This window comes from Athene noctua, chromosome 2, assembly GCF_965140245.1.
Source record: "Athene noctua chromosome 2, bAthNoc1.hap1.1, whole genome shotgun sequence".
In the NCBI taxonomy this organism is placed as follows: Eukaryota; Metazoa; Chordata; class Aves; order Strigiformes; family Strigidae; genus Athene; species Athene noctua.
Window position 1 is genome coordinate 143419404 of NC_134038.1, and position 18442 is coordinate 143437845.

General features: G+C 35.5%; 1 protein-coding gene across 2 annotated transcripts in view; it reads left to right on the plus strand.

Moving 5' to 3' along the window:
- Window positions 1–18442, plus strand: part of KCNH8 (potassium voltage-gated channel subfamily H member 8) — a 200047-nt gene that overhangs the window by 142347 nt on the left and 39258 nt on the right. For both annotated transcript variants that reach the window (XM_074900508.1, XM_074900509.1), the window contains 3 exons: window positions 8065–8262; window positions 12270–12469; window positions 14294–14543. In XM_074900508.1, coding sequence (XP_074756609.1) covers window positions 8065–8262; window positions 12270–12469; window positions 14294–14543 — 648 coding nt within the window. The remainder of the gene's footprint in view (window positions 1–8064; window positions 8263–12269; window positions 12470–14293; window positions 14544–18442) is intronic.

Genomic DNA, 18442 nt, shown 5'->3' on the forward strand with positions numbered 1-18442 from the left:
TGATCAACCATAGAGACTTTGGAAATCACATTATAATCCATGCACCCATAGTACCTTCACTGGGGTGGATTACAAGCTTCTTATAGGATAAAAAGTATCTCTCCTTGCACTTATGGCCTTCCAAATGAAAATGTAAATTATTTAACAGATCACACCTTGCTGGTGGCAAGAAATTAAATGCTCCACACAAAGGAATTTTGTCAGTATCTTTAAGGGGACATCTTATCATGAGAATACAAAAATTTTACTTTCTTATTCTAAGCAGGGATACTTGCAATTTAGAGTTGAATTTTGTCAGATATTTAAAGTTTAATTGTCAGGTTTTCAGCACTTCTGTGGGCTCGGGTGTGGTTTTGTTGTCAGCAACATTACAATTAGATTTTAGATTTTGTCTTTTTTTAATCCCTTGGTTGAGCACCTCTCCTTACAGAAAATACTTAGTTCGTTGAATATTTATTGCGCCATGAAAACTTCATTTTCAGTAAGCACAATGGGTCGATATCTTGTTATGACTTTGTCGAGTTACGAGTTAAAGCTTTACAAAATGTAATTATTTTTACAATAGCTTCTAAGTATATATTCAATCAGAAATACAGCAGCCAATTTATTTACAAAGGGTATTAGTCAGCCTTACAAAAGAATTACATATGATGTCACCATTCAAATTAAATTATTTTTTGGTAAACCTGGGAAAGGTTAAGCTTGTATCTAAAAATGCTCTAACCAAAGGGAGTATGCATTTAGTTTGAAAAACTCCATGGATTTTAAAATTCTTTAAAACATCTGTTTCACTGTATGTCTCTAGATAGTTAAAAACTTTCCCTAAGGATCTATGGAAAGATACAGTTTTCTCTGTATCGGTGTCCAAGAAGAACACCAGTCAGTGTATCAGCAAAGGGTACTCCATCATTTAAGGCAGGCATACAAAAGGAACCAGGTATGAAAGTAACAATTTCACCTGTGTGCTTTTGACTACAGAGGTTTATGTATCTTGAGCGTGCAATCTTCATGGAGCAGTGGGGCATACATGGGCCTTCAATTTTTATCTTTTTTTATTTTTTCTTTTCTGACTGCACTATACCCAAGTTCAAACTTTCTCTGGATGGTGTTACAGATGCTAGAAAATCAGTGGTAGAATTACCAAAGTCTGGCAGAAGATTACAATTTCATCCGACATATGGTCAAATCCTGAGTTTTTTATTTGATCCATAATGAAGAAATTAACTAGATGAAAAGATACGGTCCAGATCTCGGTATTATTAGGAGCACATTTGTACCTTGGATTTTGGCTCATGCCCATCTCTTAATTCATTTGTTAATTTGGGAAGAGATGTAATAAAAATTCTACCCAGATTCTCTGAAATAGAATTCAAATGGAATTTTAATTTAATTTATCCATTCCTAGTGTCCACTTAATTCCTAATACAACAAGGATCCTAGAATTTGCTGCCCATGAATCCTCATGTATAATTTTGGAGACAACATGTCTCATCAAGGTTTGTTTCTGGGAAGGACATGGTTTTGAAACTCTTTACCATTTTTCTTTTCGCTTAAAATTTTGCATTTATTGACATTATTTGCAAGGAGTCCAGCTGCAGGCAGTTGACATAAAACTGTTTCATATAGTCCAAGTTAAATCTATTTCTCTTCTATGCCATGTCAAGAATTTATCTCAAAAAATTTTGACCACATTGATTTGACTGCAGTAGATGTTCCCCTAGTTCTGTCACACTATCAGTCTCATCCATACGTGTGTTATGTGTCTTTCTAGTTTAAGATAAATAAATAAAGACACCATAATAAAGAATATATTCCATTAAGGACCATATTTTAGAAACCAAAAATAAGAAACATATTTTTAGAATAAATTATTTGGGGAATGGCTTTAATATTTTTAAGCAGAGTTTCAGTGCTTGAGAAAAATATTAATGTCTTTATCATATTTGTTTTCTTTGTAACTTTGGGTGTCTACTGTTTGAGGAAAAGTGTGCTAGGAAAATAAAGATCAAGGGGAGTAGATTAATTCTATCGGTTCTTCATTGTCATGCAGCTATTATGCTTATGTCTGTTGTACTAATATTGAAGTATTTCTAGTCTAAATTTCACGCTCTGCCACTTAACTTTTACTTATTTTGAATGCCAGCTAATTCTCTTCTTCAAATTTAGGCCCTAGGCCAGACCTGTTCTTTTGTAGCCTGTGTTTGTTGACACATCATATAGATGCACCTCGGGTTTCTTTTTACACATATAACATTTATTTCTTATATTCATTTTGAAAAGTGCATAAACTCACGTCCTGTATTTTACTATTGTGCAATTATGGCATTTGGGCACACATGGTGGAACTGTGTTTTCACACTCCTAGAACCTGCAGCTGTACGACATCTTCAGGATTGTGTGTTTTTCTATTTTTAGCACATATTTTTTATAATCTGTGTGAAAGAAAAGCCTGGTTCATGTTTTATTTGTGACCTGGTACGATAAGGTCTGCCACATTTACAGTCTTCCAGAAGCAGTGCTTGAAGTTATGATTGCTCCTGTCGTCTCTGGGGGGTCTTTAATCCTTAAACCATCTGCTTGGGTACCTGTGAGCCTCTCCTAACATAACAGGTAAAATTCCATTATAGATCAAACCTGTAAAGAAATGATCAGATTTTGTGACAATGAAAGGGTAACAGTGGTGTTCCACAGGATTAAGTAGTAGGTATAGTGCTGTTTAGTGTATTAATAGTCTGGGAAAAAAATGCAAATCTTTTGGCAGGAAAAATTTGCAGATGTCAAAAATATTTTGTCTAGGCAGGGGTAAAAAAGGCTTTGAGGATCTTAAGAAACTGAACACCTTAAATGAGTAATCACCATGAGAAGAGAGGCAATGATTATTCAATAATGCAGTCACGCACACTAGAAGTAGTAAAATGATTCAGTCTTCTTGTATACCTCTAAATTTTGAATGCATGGTATCAGTCAGAACAACTAGAGAGTAACTGTCCAAAATTATCTGGAAGCAATCTTAAAAGCAAAGCTAATGTTTTACTGTCTAATGAATGATAATCAGGGTTTGATAAGGTGGAATATATTCATTATACTCTTACACAAAATGATGGTAACATCTTATCTTAAATATTAGCTCTGTTCTCCCTTCCTCAAATGATCTTCTAAAGAAGCAACAGGGACACTTGATGGAAGTGATTTGGACATGTATCTCACAGAGACTCTCATCACAAGTGGTTTTACCTGAAAAGAAGGGAATTTGCCTATTTGTTCTATCTTAGCAACTGTTTTGCCCTAAGGTTTATTTTTTGGAGGTTAATATTTCAAGGACATAGAGAGAGACAAAAGCTAAAATCTTGGCTTCATTGAGACCAGTGGGATCTTTGAAACAGTTTTCCCCCATTAAAAATGGAAATATGGGATGATCGTTTGCAGAGGGGAGTGTGCAGCTCTGTAATGAAAGGGTGGTGTGGTTTCCCATGCAAATTTACAGCTCCATGCTGCCTGACTCTAGATCTGAAATGAGGAGCTATCAGCAGTGACCAGGGACTGCTGCAGTGGGAGTCAACAGAGCAATCAGGGCACATGGTGATTTTCACGTAAAAATGCATTCTAGTGACAAAAAATTGAATTTCTCTTGTATAGTTTTTATCTTTTCCTTGATGACCCTACACTTTTTGCTGTAACACACATTAGTAGGCATAAAACATAGACTTCGGTGTTAAAAGTTGTAATCTATTTATATCAGAAGGCTGTATGTGCTCCAGTTCAGTACAATTTTTTTTTGTTATTATTTTTCAGTGTTTGGTGATTTATTTGTATTTTTTGCCTTTTGTTCTCCAGTATTTGTAGGTTTTGTGTGGTTTCAGATGGTTTAGTATCACGTGTTATTTCATGAGGTAGAGTTGTAGATTTTCAGAAGTATAAAGATGTGGCATGTAATAGAGACATTGCCATCTTTTGTACTTTCATTTAGAGCTCCAAAGTTTTTTAGTCAAGCCAGAAAAAACATGTCAGCCTGAAATATAGACCTTATAGATAAAGCACAGTTGACAGTGTCCTGTAGTTTACCCCAGAACTACTAATTACATTAATATTACATCTCTTCCCTACTATCAGCACAACATTGATTACTCTCTTTCTTTCCTCACTAGCATGAAAGAGCTAAGTATGGTCTGGCCCTAAATGAGGTTCAAATACTGTTTAAACACAAAAAGGTGATGATGCAGGAGCAGATAAGCTTTTCTACCTTCACATTTCCCCAGGGGATACCTGAAGTCCCTGAATTTCATATGTAACAACAGCTAAGAGAAGGTGGGGCTTTGTCTCATTCTTTCTGTTCTAACATCTTCACCACTGGTCTATTGGAGAACCATTCCTGCTTTCAGGCATTCAGGGATGCTCTAAGAGATATTCCTCATCCATACTGCTTTGCCCTGCCTGATGCAGTAGTCCAGAGTAAACCAGAGAGTTTTGGTCTACATATTAACTGGAAAAAAAAATGTTTTGGCTGTTTTATAGAATAAACACCATAGGTAATTAATGCAACTAATTTCTAAGTTGTTGAAACACTGTATGGGATTTTGGTGTTAAGTAGTAGCATAGAATGAATCTGCAAATCATAGGGAGCAATGTGCCTGCTCAGTGCAGTGCAAGCACCAGACTAAGGGAAGACTTGAGTTTCTGCTTGTCCAGTAAAATGAGGTAATGTGTTTCACATTCAGTTATAAAGTATGACATCTACAGATGCTTAAATGCTTGTTTATGTTTATGCTGGTACTTGAGATCTTCCCAAATAAAGGTAAATGAAACTCAATACAGATTCTTCCAGCATTTTTCAAAGTAGCCTAAAGGAGCTAGATATCCAATTCCTATTGACTTTTCCAATGGAACTTGATTACTCAAGTGCTCTTTTTCCCATTGAAAAGTCTTCCTCTTAATTACGGTAATTGGTACTTAAAAACGTTTTCAAAGTCGCAGAGCTATATCTAGATAATGTTAATTCAGAACCAGACAGCATTCATAAGGCTAAATTCTAGGAAGCTTCCTCTGACTACAAGGTATATTTATTTTTCTCTTCTACCCTGAGGGCAGAAATTAATTACTCAAGTCTGCCAGAGAATCTGCTGAGAGCTGTTACCTACAGAAACCAAAGAAATAAAAGGCATTAGTCAATCATGTTATCTCAAGACTATTTCCATTGGCTAATGAAAGTATTTACAGCCAACAGTATATTTTCTCTACTCCCAAATGGAAAAAGATGTTGTGCTGTCAACAAAAATCTAAGTATAGTTGATTGGAAGATCTTGCAGCATTTTAAATACTTTGGCTGAAACCTCATCCTATATAATTTCTTCAAAAGGTCCTGATTAGTATCATCTCTAAAAACCAGAATAAAAATAAGAAGCTGCTACCATGTCCTTACCTACAAATCAGGGGAATATATTTATTATGTTTTCACGTTCAGATATACATTTTCTGTTCCAAATCTCATGGTCCATCTCTAAAGAAAGTTACCTAATAGTTTTTCTTTATATAGTGGACTTTTTTTTTTTTTTTTAGCAATTGTTAACAATTGTTAATAATTGCTAACTGTTACTGTTGTAGCTCAGTGATAAACTGTTCATCTTGCTGATTAAGATCATTTGTCTGACCCTCAGTTATGCCACAGAACTGGGCACAGAGTGCTGAACTCATCTCAAACACTGGTACCCTGGCAGTTCTTGTTAGCAACTGTGAAATGCTAATATTCTTTTTGGTTGTTTGGTAGTAGAATTATATTAAGAGATATTATAGGGACTTCTATTGTTTGATACAATGTAGGCATTTTTTTTTTGTACCTTACCTTTACTAGCAGTAATGCATCCTTTAGGAACTATGATATTGCCGTAGGGTTGGGCGTTTTGCTTGATACCCTTGAACATAAAGTGTGTTGTAAAGGAGAAAACAGTTTACATATATCTATCAGTTAAAGAATGGAGTCATCTACCTTTTCTGGATAGGATTGAATATGTATTAGTCTAACAGTGAGGCCATATTTGTTTTATATAAAGTTACAATAGGTAAACATTTTGTTGTTGTTGTTGTTGTTTGACAGCCGAAACTGAGGTAGAGAAACTTCCAGTCAGATGCAATATGACCACCAGGAACAATGAATGTGAAATTCATTCAGATAACAAAAGGCAGAAAAATGGGAATAAGAGGCCAAGAATCAGTGGCTTTTAGAATGCGCTCAGGAAAGAGATTTTCTCCTAAGAGGCATTATTTCAGCATTCACGCATAAATTACAAGTATTTAAAATAATTTCTTCATAGGACTAGAATATTTTCAAGAACTGACATTGAACCATATTATTGAATAAACATTAGATTTAGGTAGAATTTTTTAAACTCTATCTACTCTCTGCCAGGAATTTCCTTAGGTTTTTGTTCTTTATTCTTGAATGTGTGGGATTAAATTCCCTAACATGAGCATAGGAATGAAATCTGCTGTACAAAGGGACATATTATTGTTGGGGAAATGTAGTATAATCTCAGGAAAACAGTGGTGCACAGAGAGAGAACTGGTATTGTTTCAGTGAGGCTTTTGTTTTTAGTTTTGCTTTTCTTTCATTTTAAATAATTGGGATCCACAAATAAAAAATAGCCTCGTGATTAATACCTTCTATCAAGGCAAAATCAAGTAGATTTTCATATGCTTTCTTGTCTGTTGGCAAGGTAAACCAGCCCACTCAGTACAGCCATCTTATGACAATGCAGAATGCTTTCATTTATGCTTTTGATTAAATTCACTAGGCTGCATAGGGTCAGCAGGGTCGTGGCTAGACCTTGCACTGTAATTACCCAGCCCTCCTGGCTTAGCTTTCTCTGCAGGAGAGCATGCAAGAGAGTATGGAGTTGAGGATGGCAGCAGTCATGGCTCAACAAGTCTGCTGTAGGTGATAAATTCTTACAGACTTTTTCTCCAACTTGACTGGAAGTTCATGGGACAGATACTTTGAATCTGCCCCCTACTTTTGCAGATATTCTGCACAAGGGGGTTCCCCCCAGTTCATACTTGAATTCATCCAAAATGAAAAATGGATGCTGACTGAACTGGAGAGAGAATAAGCTTCATGAGGTGATTCAGTCTGTCAGGTCTCAGCTTACAACAGGGGGACCCCCAACCAATGTTTCTAAAATAAAACTCTGTCTACCAAGAATATTTTGGTTTGGCAGTTCTCCCTGAATATCCAGGAAAGATTCCCAGTCTCCCAAGCAAACTGCTTAACAGGCAAAGCTGGGCATGAAAACTGATTTTTATCTCTTTTTTTTTCCCCTATCTTGATTTTTATGAAGCATTGTGTTTATGCAATTCATTCAGGTTGTTTGTTTTCCTTTTCCAAAAGAGGAACTGCATGCTTTTCCCTGTTTGTTGCTTTGGGGTTTTTTTTGTTGGGTTGTTGTTGTTTTTTAAATATCTATGAGGCAGTAACTAATTCTACTTTCTCTAGCACACAGACTCATTTAGCATAATGAAAGGAAAGATTAAATGAACAATTTAGAAAATACTTACTGAAGCATCTTTTGAAAATTAATTCTGGTTTGTAAGTTATGTTTAGTTATTTGAATCTTTTCTACTGTAAAAAGAAACATGTAAAAAGCTCTAAATATGTAATTATTATAACAGTTTAGTCTTAGAGTCTCAAAAATCTTCCCAAGCATTAATTAATGGAAAGAATAAAAATTATATTGCATTCTTGCTGCAGTGTTATTAGGTGATGATTTTTTCTTTTCAGTGCCTTAATGGATTTTGTGAATTATCTAATTAGACCTGTAATATGCAATTCAAAACCACTTGATTTACATACAGAAATACAGTTCTTATCAGAAATAAAACAAATACTCCAGAGACACAATACATAGCGTGCTATAGAAATTGCTACAGTTTAATGTTCTTTTATTCTTGGAAATGTGTGAAGAATGTGGTATCTTCTAAATTATTTTTTTTTTTAGAATTATTTTGCTTTACAGAACGTGTAGTTTTCATGGTGTCAGTATTCCTTAATAGGTTTTTTTATGCTTTGTTTTTCAGGTTGGCTTCATGAGCTAGGAAAACGTATTGAGTCTCCTTACTATGAGAATAATACACTAGGAGGCCCATCAATCAGAAGTGCCTATATAGCTGCCCTATATTTCACCCTCAGCAGCCTCACCAGTGTTGGGTTTGGAAATGTTTCAGCTAATACTGATGCTGAAAAGATCTTCTCCATTTGCACAATGCTGATTGGGGGTAGGTACAAATGCTAAAGCATCATGTAAAACGTTTTGGGAGGGTAGGGACAAGGAAAATAAGAGCTGAAATTTTGCTAAGTTTCTTTAAAAAAAAAAACACAACATAAAGTTTAATTTAAAATGGCAAAAGAAGGAAATAACTGTATAGGTTTTACACTCTCTTAAAAAGACTATTTCTAACCTTTTGATCACTATGGCAACAAAAGACAGTTGTCCCCCAGTAAAATACAAACTCACATTATTGTCAGTGAGCATGACCCAGCTATGTGCCAGGGGATTTTGGTTTCATGCCAAATTTTTTTTTACTGCATCACTGCTTCAGATTAGAATCAAAATGCAATGTTTTGGTCATATTTGGAGCTCTTAGTAGTATTTTTATTTACGTTAATTATCTAGTAATACTGTTGGGGAAAGCAATGTGCTCATTTATGGTCACCTCCTTTCTGGTGAGGCACCCGGGCACAACCAGTGAGCTGGTGGCATCTGCAGAGCTTGGTAAATCAAGGCCACTAGAGAAGGTACCTGCAGCTCTCTCTTTATCTTCATCTTCCCAAACAAATCAGTTGTGCTATGTCATACTGTGTACATCATACAACTCAAAGATGTCACAGTAGGTGTGAAGGGTAAAAGTAAATCACTGCTAGATCACTGCCTCATGGTTTTTTTTCTGCTTGTCCAATGGTTCTGGAAGCACTAGGAGGTATTTTTCCAGGGCGAGTCAGTAAGGCACTGGTTGTCAGCTTTGCAGAATAAATTTTCCTGGGAAAAAATAAATTGGCAACTTGACACTTGAAAGCCAGGAACACAACGAATGAACCGTAAACATATTTGCAGCATCAAGTGGTATAAAAAGTGCCCAAAGAATTATTGTCATTTTTCCCAGTCCTGAAAATGAGTGGCAATAATTGAATCATCCATGAATGATATCGTTTTGATTTTGTCAATATCACAAAAACACAAGCAGCTCATTAATTGCTTTGGCTGGTAGCATAAAATTATAGTTTTAAATTACAATGTGACCTATGTGCTTTGGGCTTTCACTGCATAAAATCTGTTGGAATGAAGGAGGGAGTTTTAATTTCTATCAAGAAATCATGAGATATCCTGTGTAAGGCAATGATGAATATTTAATTCACTTTGATATAGCAGAGCTTTCACAAACTTAATAGTCCAGTTATAGCAGTTTCTTTTTTGTTTCTTATATTATTGAGCTATAGAAATGGTATGCTTGTGCCCTGAATAAATTGTGAAGAATTAGTCAACTGAATATAGTAAGAGGAAACTGAAAAAGGAAAAATTACTCATAGGCAAGCAGGTAGAAGAATGACTTCTACCAGATGACATCTGGGAGGGTCAGTGAACAGTAGATATGCAGGTAAGAAAGCAGAGCAGGATGGTTTACAGGTATTTTCTTGAGAAATTTAGGGCATAATATATTTTCATTTCTTAAAACATATTTTGATGTATAGTTTTGACTGATATTTAATTTTAAAAATCCCTAGTAGAAAGTGATGTCTTGAGAAAAATAGATGCTTTTTACAGTTTTTAGAATAAGCCATTAGTCTATGAAATTTCAGGTGTAATGGGTAGTGTGATTTAGTTTATCTGTTTAATGTCACTGTCACTGCAAGTTGAAAGAATGAAGTGAATTTATTCCAACCTTAAAGAAATTTGAAGTCAGGGGAAAAAAAAAAAAAAAAGTGTTAATTTAACAGATAACTTATAATATCCTTGTTTGATTTTTACTTGCCTCTGGTTTGGCGTGAATTTTAAATTACAATTTAGGACAAGTAATATTGTAAAGATAAAACATCATATTCTATACAGCATTTCTTCTTAAAGTTGGAAAGAAAAGTTGCTTGTTAAAATTTAACCAGAATTCCTAGCATATCCAATGTCTGTAAACTATTGATCAGATCTGTCCTCCTGCAGATGACCATACCATGTGCTGTCTTGTATTCTCCATGTTCTTTGAGCAAAGAATGTGCAGTTTTGTATTTATGAGACTGGAGGTCCATTCTAGTAGCTCAAGTCCTTTCTGGTATCAGACGTGTTCCTTTGTTTGCCCCAAGCAACAAAAATGTAATTTAAAATATCCATTGAAATCAAGGCCACTTTATGAAATATGGTTCCTAGAAGTTTTTAACTTGTCCTACCTGGTTTTATAGGATTGGATTAATGGATTTCTTACAGAAAGTAGGGTGGGTCTGTGATTATTTGATAAAGAAATCTAATGCCTATCACAGCCAGGAAAAACTTGTCATCACGAGTTGGAGTTGTCTTCCAATGTACATATGCAAGACAGATCCTCACATAATAATAAAATTCTAGATTATATTTGTGCCTACAGTCATGTCATGGAGACCTCTACACTGTCCAGCTCCTAACCTTGCAGCCGGTTGGGAGACTTATCACGTGATTTTTACATATGTATCCATACTCCAACTAATGCTTTATACCCCCTCCCTCCCACTTTTTAAATTATCACATCCTCAGAGAGGCTACAGTATCTTTTTAGTCTGTTTAGCTATGTCTGGCTGAATTATTTCAGCCCTCGCTGCCATATTTCCTATTATAATATCCCATATCTAGCATTATACCAGTCCCTCACATTTTGTTGTACAAGATTCTGATATTAATGACTTGGCAATTCACTGCACCACCAGGAACACCACCTGGTTGATTCAGCTGATTATTCTTAGAAATACATTTCCAATTATGTTTACTTTTTTCCTAATATTCATATCTGAGCCTTTTCCTTCTGCCTTGCTTTTCATTTATCTTCCTTTACTAATGGACTTGCAGTGACTTAATCATATCATTGGATCACCTCTATAAGAATGCATACTGTACTGTGAAAATACATCACACTGCAGTGCTCTATCTATTTTTTTTAATTCCCTTCACAGTAAAGACATAGATATTATCACTAGCTCCTTTGTGTTCTACTCAGCCTGTAAAAATTTTCGACACTCCAAACGAAAGAATTTTCTGCCTGTTTTTATCATGTAAAAGCGTTATTAACCATCAAAGCTCATGCTTTCCTCCTGCTGTTCCCCCTTGTCTCTCTTCACTCATATTGGACTTCTGTAAATTGCTGTACACAATCAACATCTTGTTTCTCTTGTTTATAAACCAATTTCTTTGCCACTCTGAGGGGTCTGTCTGCTTTTTTTCAAGAACTATAAGATAGATGTCCCTCAAGAGTAGTAATCAAGCTCTTTAATAGTTTTTTCAATAAACAATTTGTAAATGTCTATATTATATACCTCAGATCAATACCACATGACAGAAAATCTAGCAGTGATTTTTCCCACTGATAATCAGCAAGCACATTTCTGCACATTTCTGCACAGACAAACCCAAACTACCTGTATCTGGAAACATTTCTTCAATTTTGCTTCTGGTCTTTTTATTCCCAAGCCAGTCTCTAATTGCAGACAAGCTCCAGGATGTCAGAACTTTCTGATAAACAATTTCACACCACGTTCAACCTTCTGAAGCAACATAAGAAGTTAGCTTGTCAGTTTGAATGTATCTTTTTTTTTTTTAACCTGAATTTCTGCTTTACAGTGGGTTTTTTCTGTCTTTTTTTTTTTTTTAACATCTGATTCCCCAGAATATGATACTCTCTAAATGTCGTTTGCAATCTCATTCCACTACCTCAGTAACTTTTTATTTACATGATTTCTCTGAAATCTATTACATTCTATGTAGTTGCTAACTGATCATTTCAGTCTAGTTCTCATACTGGTTAATAGTTTCTCATTATGTCCTGAACATGCCCGCCTACATGTGTTCATGATTGTGACTGCTAGTGACACAAAAAATAGAAATGAATAATCATATGAACATTATATTACTCATGGAGCCTTCTATTCAAAAGCTTTCTTTTATCTCTCAATCAGGAAACTGGTTTTCTGTGAAGATCCTGTTTATTTTCTGTGTTATGTTTTAATGATCAACAAGTCACCCCACACTGCACATAATTTCTGTCCTCCCTAGCTCTGATGCATGCCTTGGTGTTTGGCAATGTGACTGCCATAATTCAGAGGATGTACTCCAGATGGTCCCTTTATCACACAAGAACCAAGGATCTGAAGGACTTTATACGTGTCCATCACCTGCCGCAGCAGCTAAAGCAAAGGATGCTTGAATATTTCCAAACCACGTGGTCTGTCAATAATGGAATTGATTCCAATGAGGTAACCAAACAAGGGAGGTTATGTGTTTGATGGTTTTGACTATGGACTTAGAGTCAGGGAGGGGAGTAGTTTTCCATTTCTGATGCTGCATTTTGTGTGAAGTTACATATAAAAAAGAGCATGCTAAAAAATAAAGCTGCATTATCCCAGAAGAGAGCATACTATTGAAAAATCTGGATTGGAACATCATATATCATATTAAAAATTCAAAGTCCTCCATAATCCTGAAATGCTGAAGAAGCATGCATCAGAAACCTTTTGGATGATGCCAGCAGAAACACCCTAGTGAGCAGTTTTGCTTTTCACCAAACAAAAAATCTACCGGGTTTTTTCAGTCTTTTCTTAAAGGACACACTTCTTTACTGCCCTTTCCCACCTTCATTTTCTTTAATTCTTTGCAATACTTTAAACAAATGGTTTAGCCTGATTTTTTATGTTATTCGTTTCCCTATTTTTTTTTTTTTAATATTGCAGAATGTAACATGAGTGAATTCAAAAGACAGACTTCAGGTTGTGACTTTGCTTGCTTGTTTTAAATGACTTATCCAGGTTATATATTACTGTACTCCATGAGAAAAAATGGCTTCTCTCAGCTGGAGTGTTATTTGAAAGAACCATTCCCCTCAGAGTTCTTGTTATATATGCCATTATAAAACTCAGTGGCCTCTAAAGATGATGTGGAAATAAGCAGAAAGATTTGGGTTTGAGAACATTCTTTTCCTGATAAATTCTTTTTGTGGTGTGCATAGCACAAAGAATTAAATTTTCACCAGCATCCTAGCAACACAAGGAGTCTAGTAAGATTTACAAAGGTACAATAGCCACTCAGATGTCAGAGCTTTCCCAGGTTTGGTTAAGGATCACTTCAGCTTCTGTACCTTTAGTTGTACTGAAACTGAGTGACTGTCGTACTACAACAGCAGCCTCTGGAGAGACCATCAGTATTTCATGATTTGCCTTCCATCCACAAACTACCTTGTCTAAGCCCACTTGGTCAAGTGTTGGCTGATTGTATTACTCAGATGCCAGATCACCTCAAACTACAAAGAAAACTATGATTGTGGACTTACAGCTTGCATGGTTCAGAGCACCATTAAACTTTTTTTTTTTTAAAAAAAAAAAAAGCTCCACCTGAAATTTTTGTGGTGCCTTGACAAAAGGGAAGATGGTTTGATCAGTTACATCTCATGTTCAGAAGATTGTCATTAAGCAGAAAGATGCTTCTCTCAATTTGCCATCCTTCAGCAGATGTTCTGTAAAACTTACATAGATGTCATTATGTGTTGGCTAGGCTACATTTCCCTGAAATTAAGATAAAGGAAAAATAGGAAGACCTTACGGTCTTTTAATTTCTATAGGTTCTCCCACTAAACATGCACTTTGTCTCCATTCCCTTCCCATGTCTCCTTCACTGTCCAATTGCGTCATTAAACAAAGAACAAAAAAAACCACAAAAAAAGATCTTAGAGGTTTTTCTCAGTTATTCCTCTTTCAGTGGTTTTACTACAGAAGAAGTAGTAATATACACAAACAGCCTACTGTGTTCTAACAGCTGAGAAGAACTTGTGCATTAGGGGGAATTCCTACAAACAGTGGTGTTGACCTTGTTTCTGTATAAAGACATATTTTTATTCATGTTTTTCCTGGAATTTATCAGTGTTTATCAGCATAAAGAGTTATTAAGACATAGCACATGTCTTATCAAAGGAAAATCTTTGCATAAGTATGACATGTGCAGCACTACTAAATCAGATCACTTCTGCAAAAGAGGAAACAATTTTACACTTTTTCTCTTTTTCACCCCTTTGTCTCTTTTCTGGACAGCTTTTAAAAGACTTCCCAGACGAGCTACGTTCAGACATCACCATGCACTTGAACAAAGAGATTTTGCAGCTCTCCCTTTTTGAGTGTGCCAGCCGTGGTTGCCTCAGGTCTCTGTCTCTGCATATCAAAACCTCCTTCTGTGCTCCTGGGGAATACCTCCTCCGGCAGGGAGATGCCCTGCAAGCGATCTACTTTGTGTGCTCAGGTTCCATGGAAGTTCTGAAGGACAGCACGGTGCTGGCAATTCTTGGTATGCTCCTAATCATAGCTTCAATGAAAAAGAACGGTCTGCCAATGTAGGATGACCTTCACTATTAACTGATGGCTTAGTGTGTCCTAGTAGTCTGATGAGAAATAATTTGTTCTGATTTTAATCTGTTATTCATACTCTAGGGACATCCCTGAGTTCTTTTTTTTTTTTTTTTTTTTTTTAGTTAAAACTTTCTTTTCTTTTGCCCGAAGGAGCTTTAAATTGCTAAAGTGTTACCTGTGCAATATTTCACTTATATTCTTATTTTCTTATATTTATTCTCTCTCCTTTGCATGTAAGGCGGTAACTGCTAGCTTTTGATACAAATTGCTACTTCCAACTATATTTGATGACAGTATTGACACCTCAGAGGACATTGGTTATTAGTTCCTAAATCTTTAATGAAAATTAGTGGCCAGGCAGTGCTCCCACTAATGCTCTCAAACGAAAGAAAGCAATGTGAGTCTACTCTCATTCTTTGAGGCGTGCATATGAAGACTCCTTGCAGGACATCTATGTGATGAAAACCAAGCATTATTGGCACTGCTCCCCACAGAGATACTTCTTGATGCTGACTGATGCTGCCAGCAGTCATCTGAGTATATTAGAACAGAGTAAGGCTGGAAGTTCTGTTCTAATAAATTTGGATGATTTGTTTGCTAGATGACTGCTTTGACTTTTCTAGGGTTAAGCATCTCTGTCTGTAAATTTCAGTGATTGGCCTCAATCTAATGCCTATGAAAGAAATTCCCTTTATCTTCAGCTAAAGTATGATTAGGCTTGTCTGAGTTAATGCTGATAAAGTATTTTGGTAAAGTAAAATATAATATTTTGCTCTAAATTTAAAGAATTATTTCATTATGATTTTAATACCTCTTTAGTTTTAAATGTATTGTTCTTTCTAATAACTTTTAATGTTCTTATAAAGCAGAGTTAAAAAGAACATTTCCTTTTTTGCTTTCCTTCCTGTTTTGTGGGATTGCGCTAGACTGTTGATAATGCAAGCTTCTGGTCTTCTGTAATTGAATTTCCTTTATTTTACTAGCATGCATATGATTGGTCTTTTTTTAGAATATAAATGTGATACATGTCCTATTTATTTCATAACTCTTTAATTTCATTAGATTGACAGCCCACATCACACTGTCACTCATTTGTAATTAGGAAGTTTTTGAATGCCTTTATTTTATTGTATCGGATAGCAAAGCTATAAAATATGGCTTAGAAAAATCCTAAGCTTAAATATAGCAAAAGGTCAAGAGCTGCCCCCATTGGAATTATGATTTCATTAATTATTCCATTTTCAGGTACTTCTGAAAATGTTAATGAAAGCATCATTGTGTAATGGTGACAATGAAAACAAGAAGAAAGAGATTCATGGATTTCTGAGAAAAGTTAATGAAATTGTAATGCAAAAATATAATAGAATGAAATAATGTTTCCTTATGGTGAATGGGAGCTTCACCATTTAAACCTAATTAACACCAGAAGGTGAATGCATCAAACCTGTAGGTCCCTATGAGAAACTGTGTTACTGATGTGATGTAAATCCAAAGGAGCAGGTTATTTTTCCCTCACAATGCTGGGTTACTTACAGTTCCCAGACCACTGTTTTATAATTCTGTCATGATTATTATTCTAGTGGATTAGTTTTTGTTTACTGAACCATTCTCGCTAACAAGCAATACAGCAAAAACACAATGAAATGCTCTGATTAAATACAGCTGTTTGGTTCTCCTTGAGACTATTACTTGATATCTAATAATAATGGTTAGAATATCTTTTATATGAAAATATATTTTAATATAACAGTTACGTACCATTTGAGCATACATCTTAGATTTATTTTAAAATATTAGCCATAAGTGATTTAAAAGATATCCATAAAGAGAATAAATTTATAACTTTGACCATATGTCCCAGATATATTAACAAATAGATGTGTCTGCATAAACATTTATAAATAACTTTATTCTCCAGTGAAAAAGGAAGAGCTACTAAGAATAACTTACATTATTCTGTTTATGTAACAAATGTTGATATTCAAGGTCCAATTGTGCTGCTGCTGTAATTCCACATGAAACTTCAGTTTGCTACCTACAGCCTTTGCTACATGATTTTCATTTGAAAAGAAACATACATTAGCATTACCAAATCCATTGTAGTGTCTTTGAGGATGACATTTCATCAAACACTGTAACTCCAATCAAATACAACTCTAACATTTTTTTCCGAATTATTTATGCATTATTGATACCAATGCTTTAGGTTCATATGCCTAAAAAGTTTCTAATTAAGATGTTTAAAGATCAGTTTTGGCATATTTGAAATAATTTTTCTCTTGTCCATATTTACACAGCCAGCAACAGATTAACATTACCAGCTCTCTACTCAGTATAATCAAAGAAATCTAGAGTGTTTGATACTTACAGTAAAAACTAAAAGTAAATTAAGGCTTAGCTTCACACTGCATTTGATTAAGTAAAAATCGCATCATTTCATGAGCAGCGACAAATGTTATTGCCATCTATCAGATTTACCTTTCCCCAAACTAATATGAGCTCTCATTTATACCAATTGCCATTTTTAAGAAACCCCAAAGTAGCATAAGTTTATGTATATTCCTAGCTTAAAATAAAAACCCTCCCTATTATGTGTTTATGATAAGGTCTTTTGAGAAAGTTGTTCAAGATCCTTGTAAATAGAACAAATTACAAGTAGTATTTTCAAGTATAAAATTGTCTTATTTAAGCAGCTTCAGGGATGGTTGGCTGCTTAGTTTAACTTACCCTTCAAGTTCACCATTTCTTGTGTAATATCCAGTGGGAATCACATGCTAGGCCGATTTTCAGATCTTACAGTCTTTACTTACTAATCACAGAATAATGTACGTTTGGAAGGGACTTCTGGAAGCCACCCAACCTTAACCTGCTTAAAGCTAATTTAGCTCAGCTTCCTCAGGGCCATGTCCAGGCAAATTTTGAACATCTCCAAGGATGGCGATTGCACAGCCTCTCTGGGCAGCCTGTTTGACCAGCCTCCTGGTGACTTTCATTGCCTGATTTCTAATCACAATTTATTTTGTTACAACTTGTGCCCAGTACATTCTGTCACACCCTGAAGAGGACTTTACACTTTTTCCCTAGACTATTGAAGTCAGCAATAATATCCTTCCTTTGCTTTCTCTTCTTAAGGTGGAACAATACCCAGTTTTTTCAGCCTTTCCTTGTACATTATGTTCTCCAGTCCCTGCTCATCTTACTGGCCTCTTCTGGATTCAGTCTACTATGTCAATATTCTGTTTTGTACTGGGAAGTCCAAAACTAGACACAGTACTCCAGCTGTGATATGAGAAGCAACATATAGGTGGAAAGAGTCACTATCTGGGACTTGCTGATGCTCTTGCTAATGCTGCACACGAGGTTCTTGGACTTTTTTGCTGCAAAGGCAAATTGTTGGCTCATGTTCAGCTTGTTGTTCACAAGGACCCAAGGTCCTTTCCCAGAGACCTGCCTTCCAGCTGGTCCAGTCCTCAGCCCATACAGTTGCAAGGAGGATTTCCATCTCAGGCGCAGGACTTGGCATTTGTTTTTGTTGAGGTTTCTGTCAGTCCTTTTGTTATTCATTGAAGTCCCTCTGAATAGCAGCTTTGCCTTTAAGCATATCAACCACTCTCCCTAATTTAATGTTGTCCATAAATTTGCCAAGAGTGCACTCCATCACACTGTCTGGGTCTTTAACAAAGACCATCCGCCTTAACTTTTGAGGAAGACCTCTCCTTCAATGACTGCTTTATATTTCAGATCAGATGTTTGTGAAAGCATCTCATTATAAAATTTTTGTGCTTTTAAATATATGGCCAGTTGTCATTTTTAATACATTCAGTATTCCAAGGCATT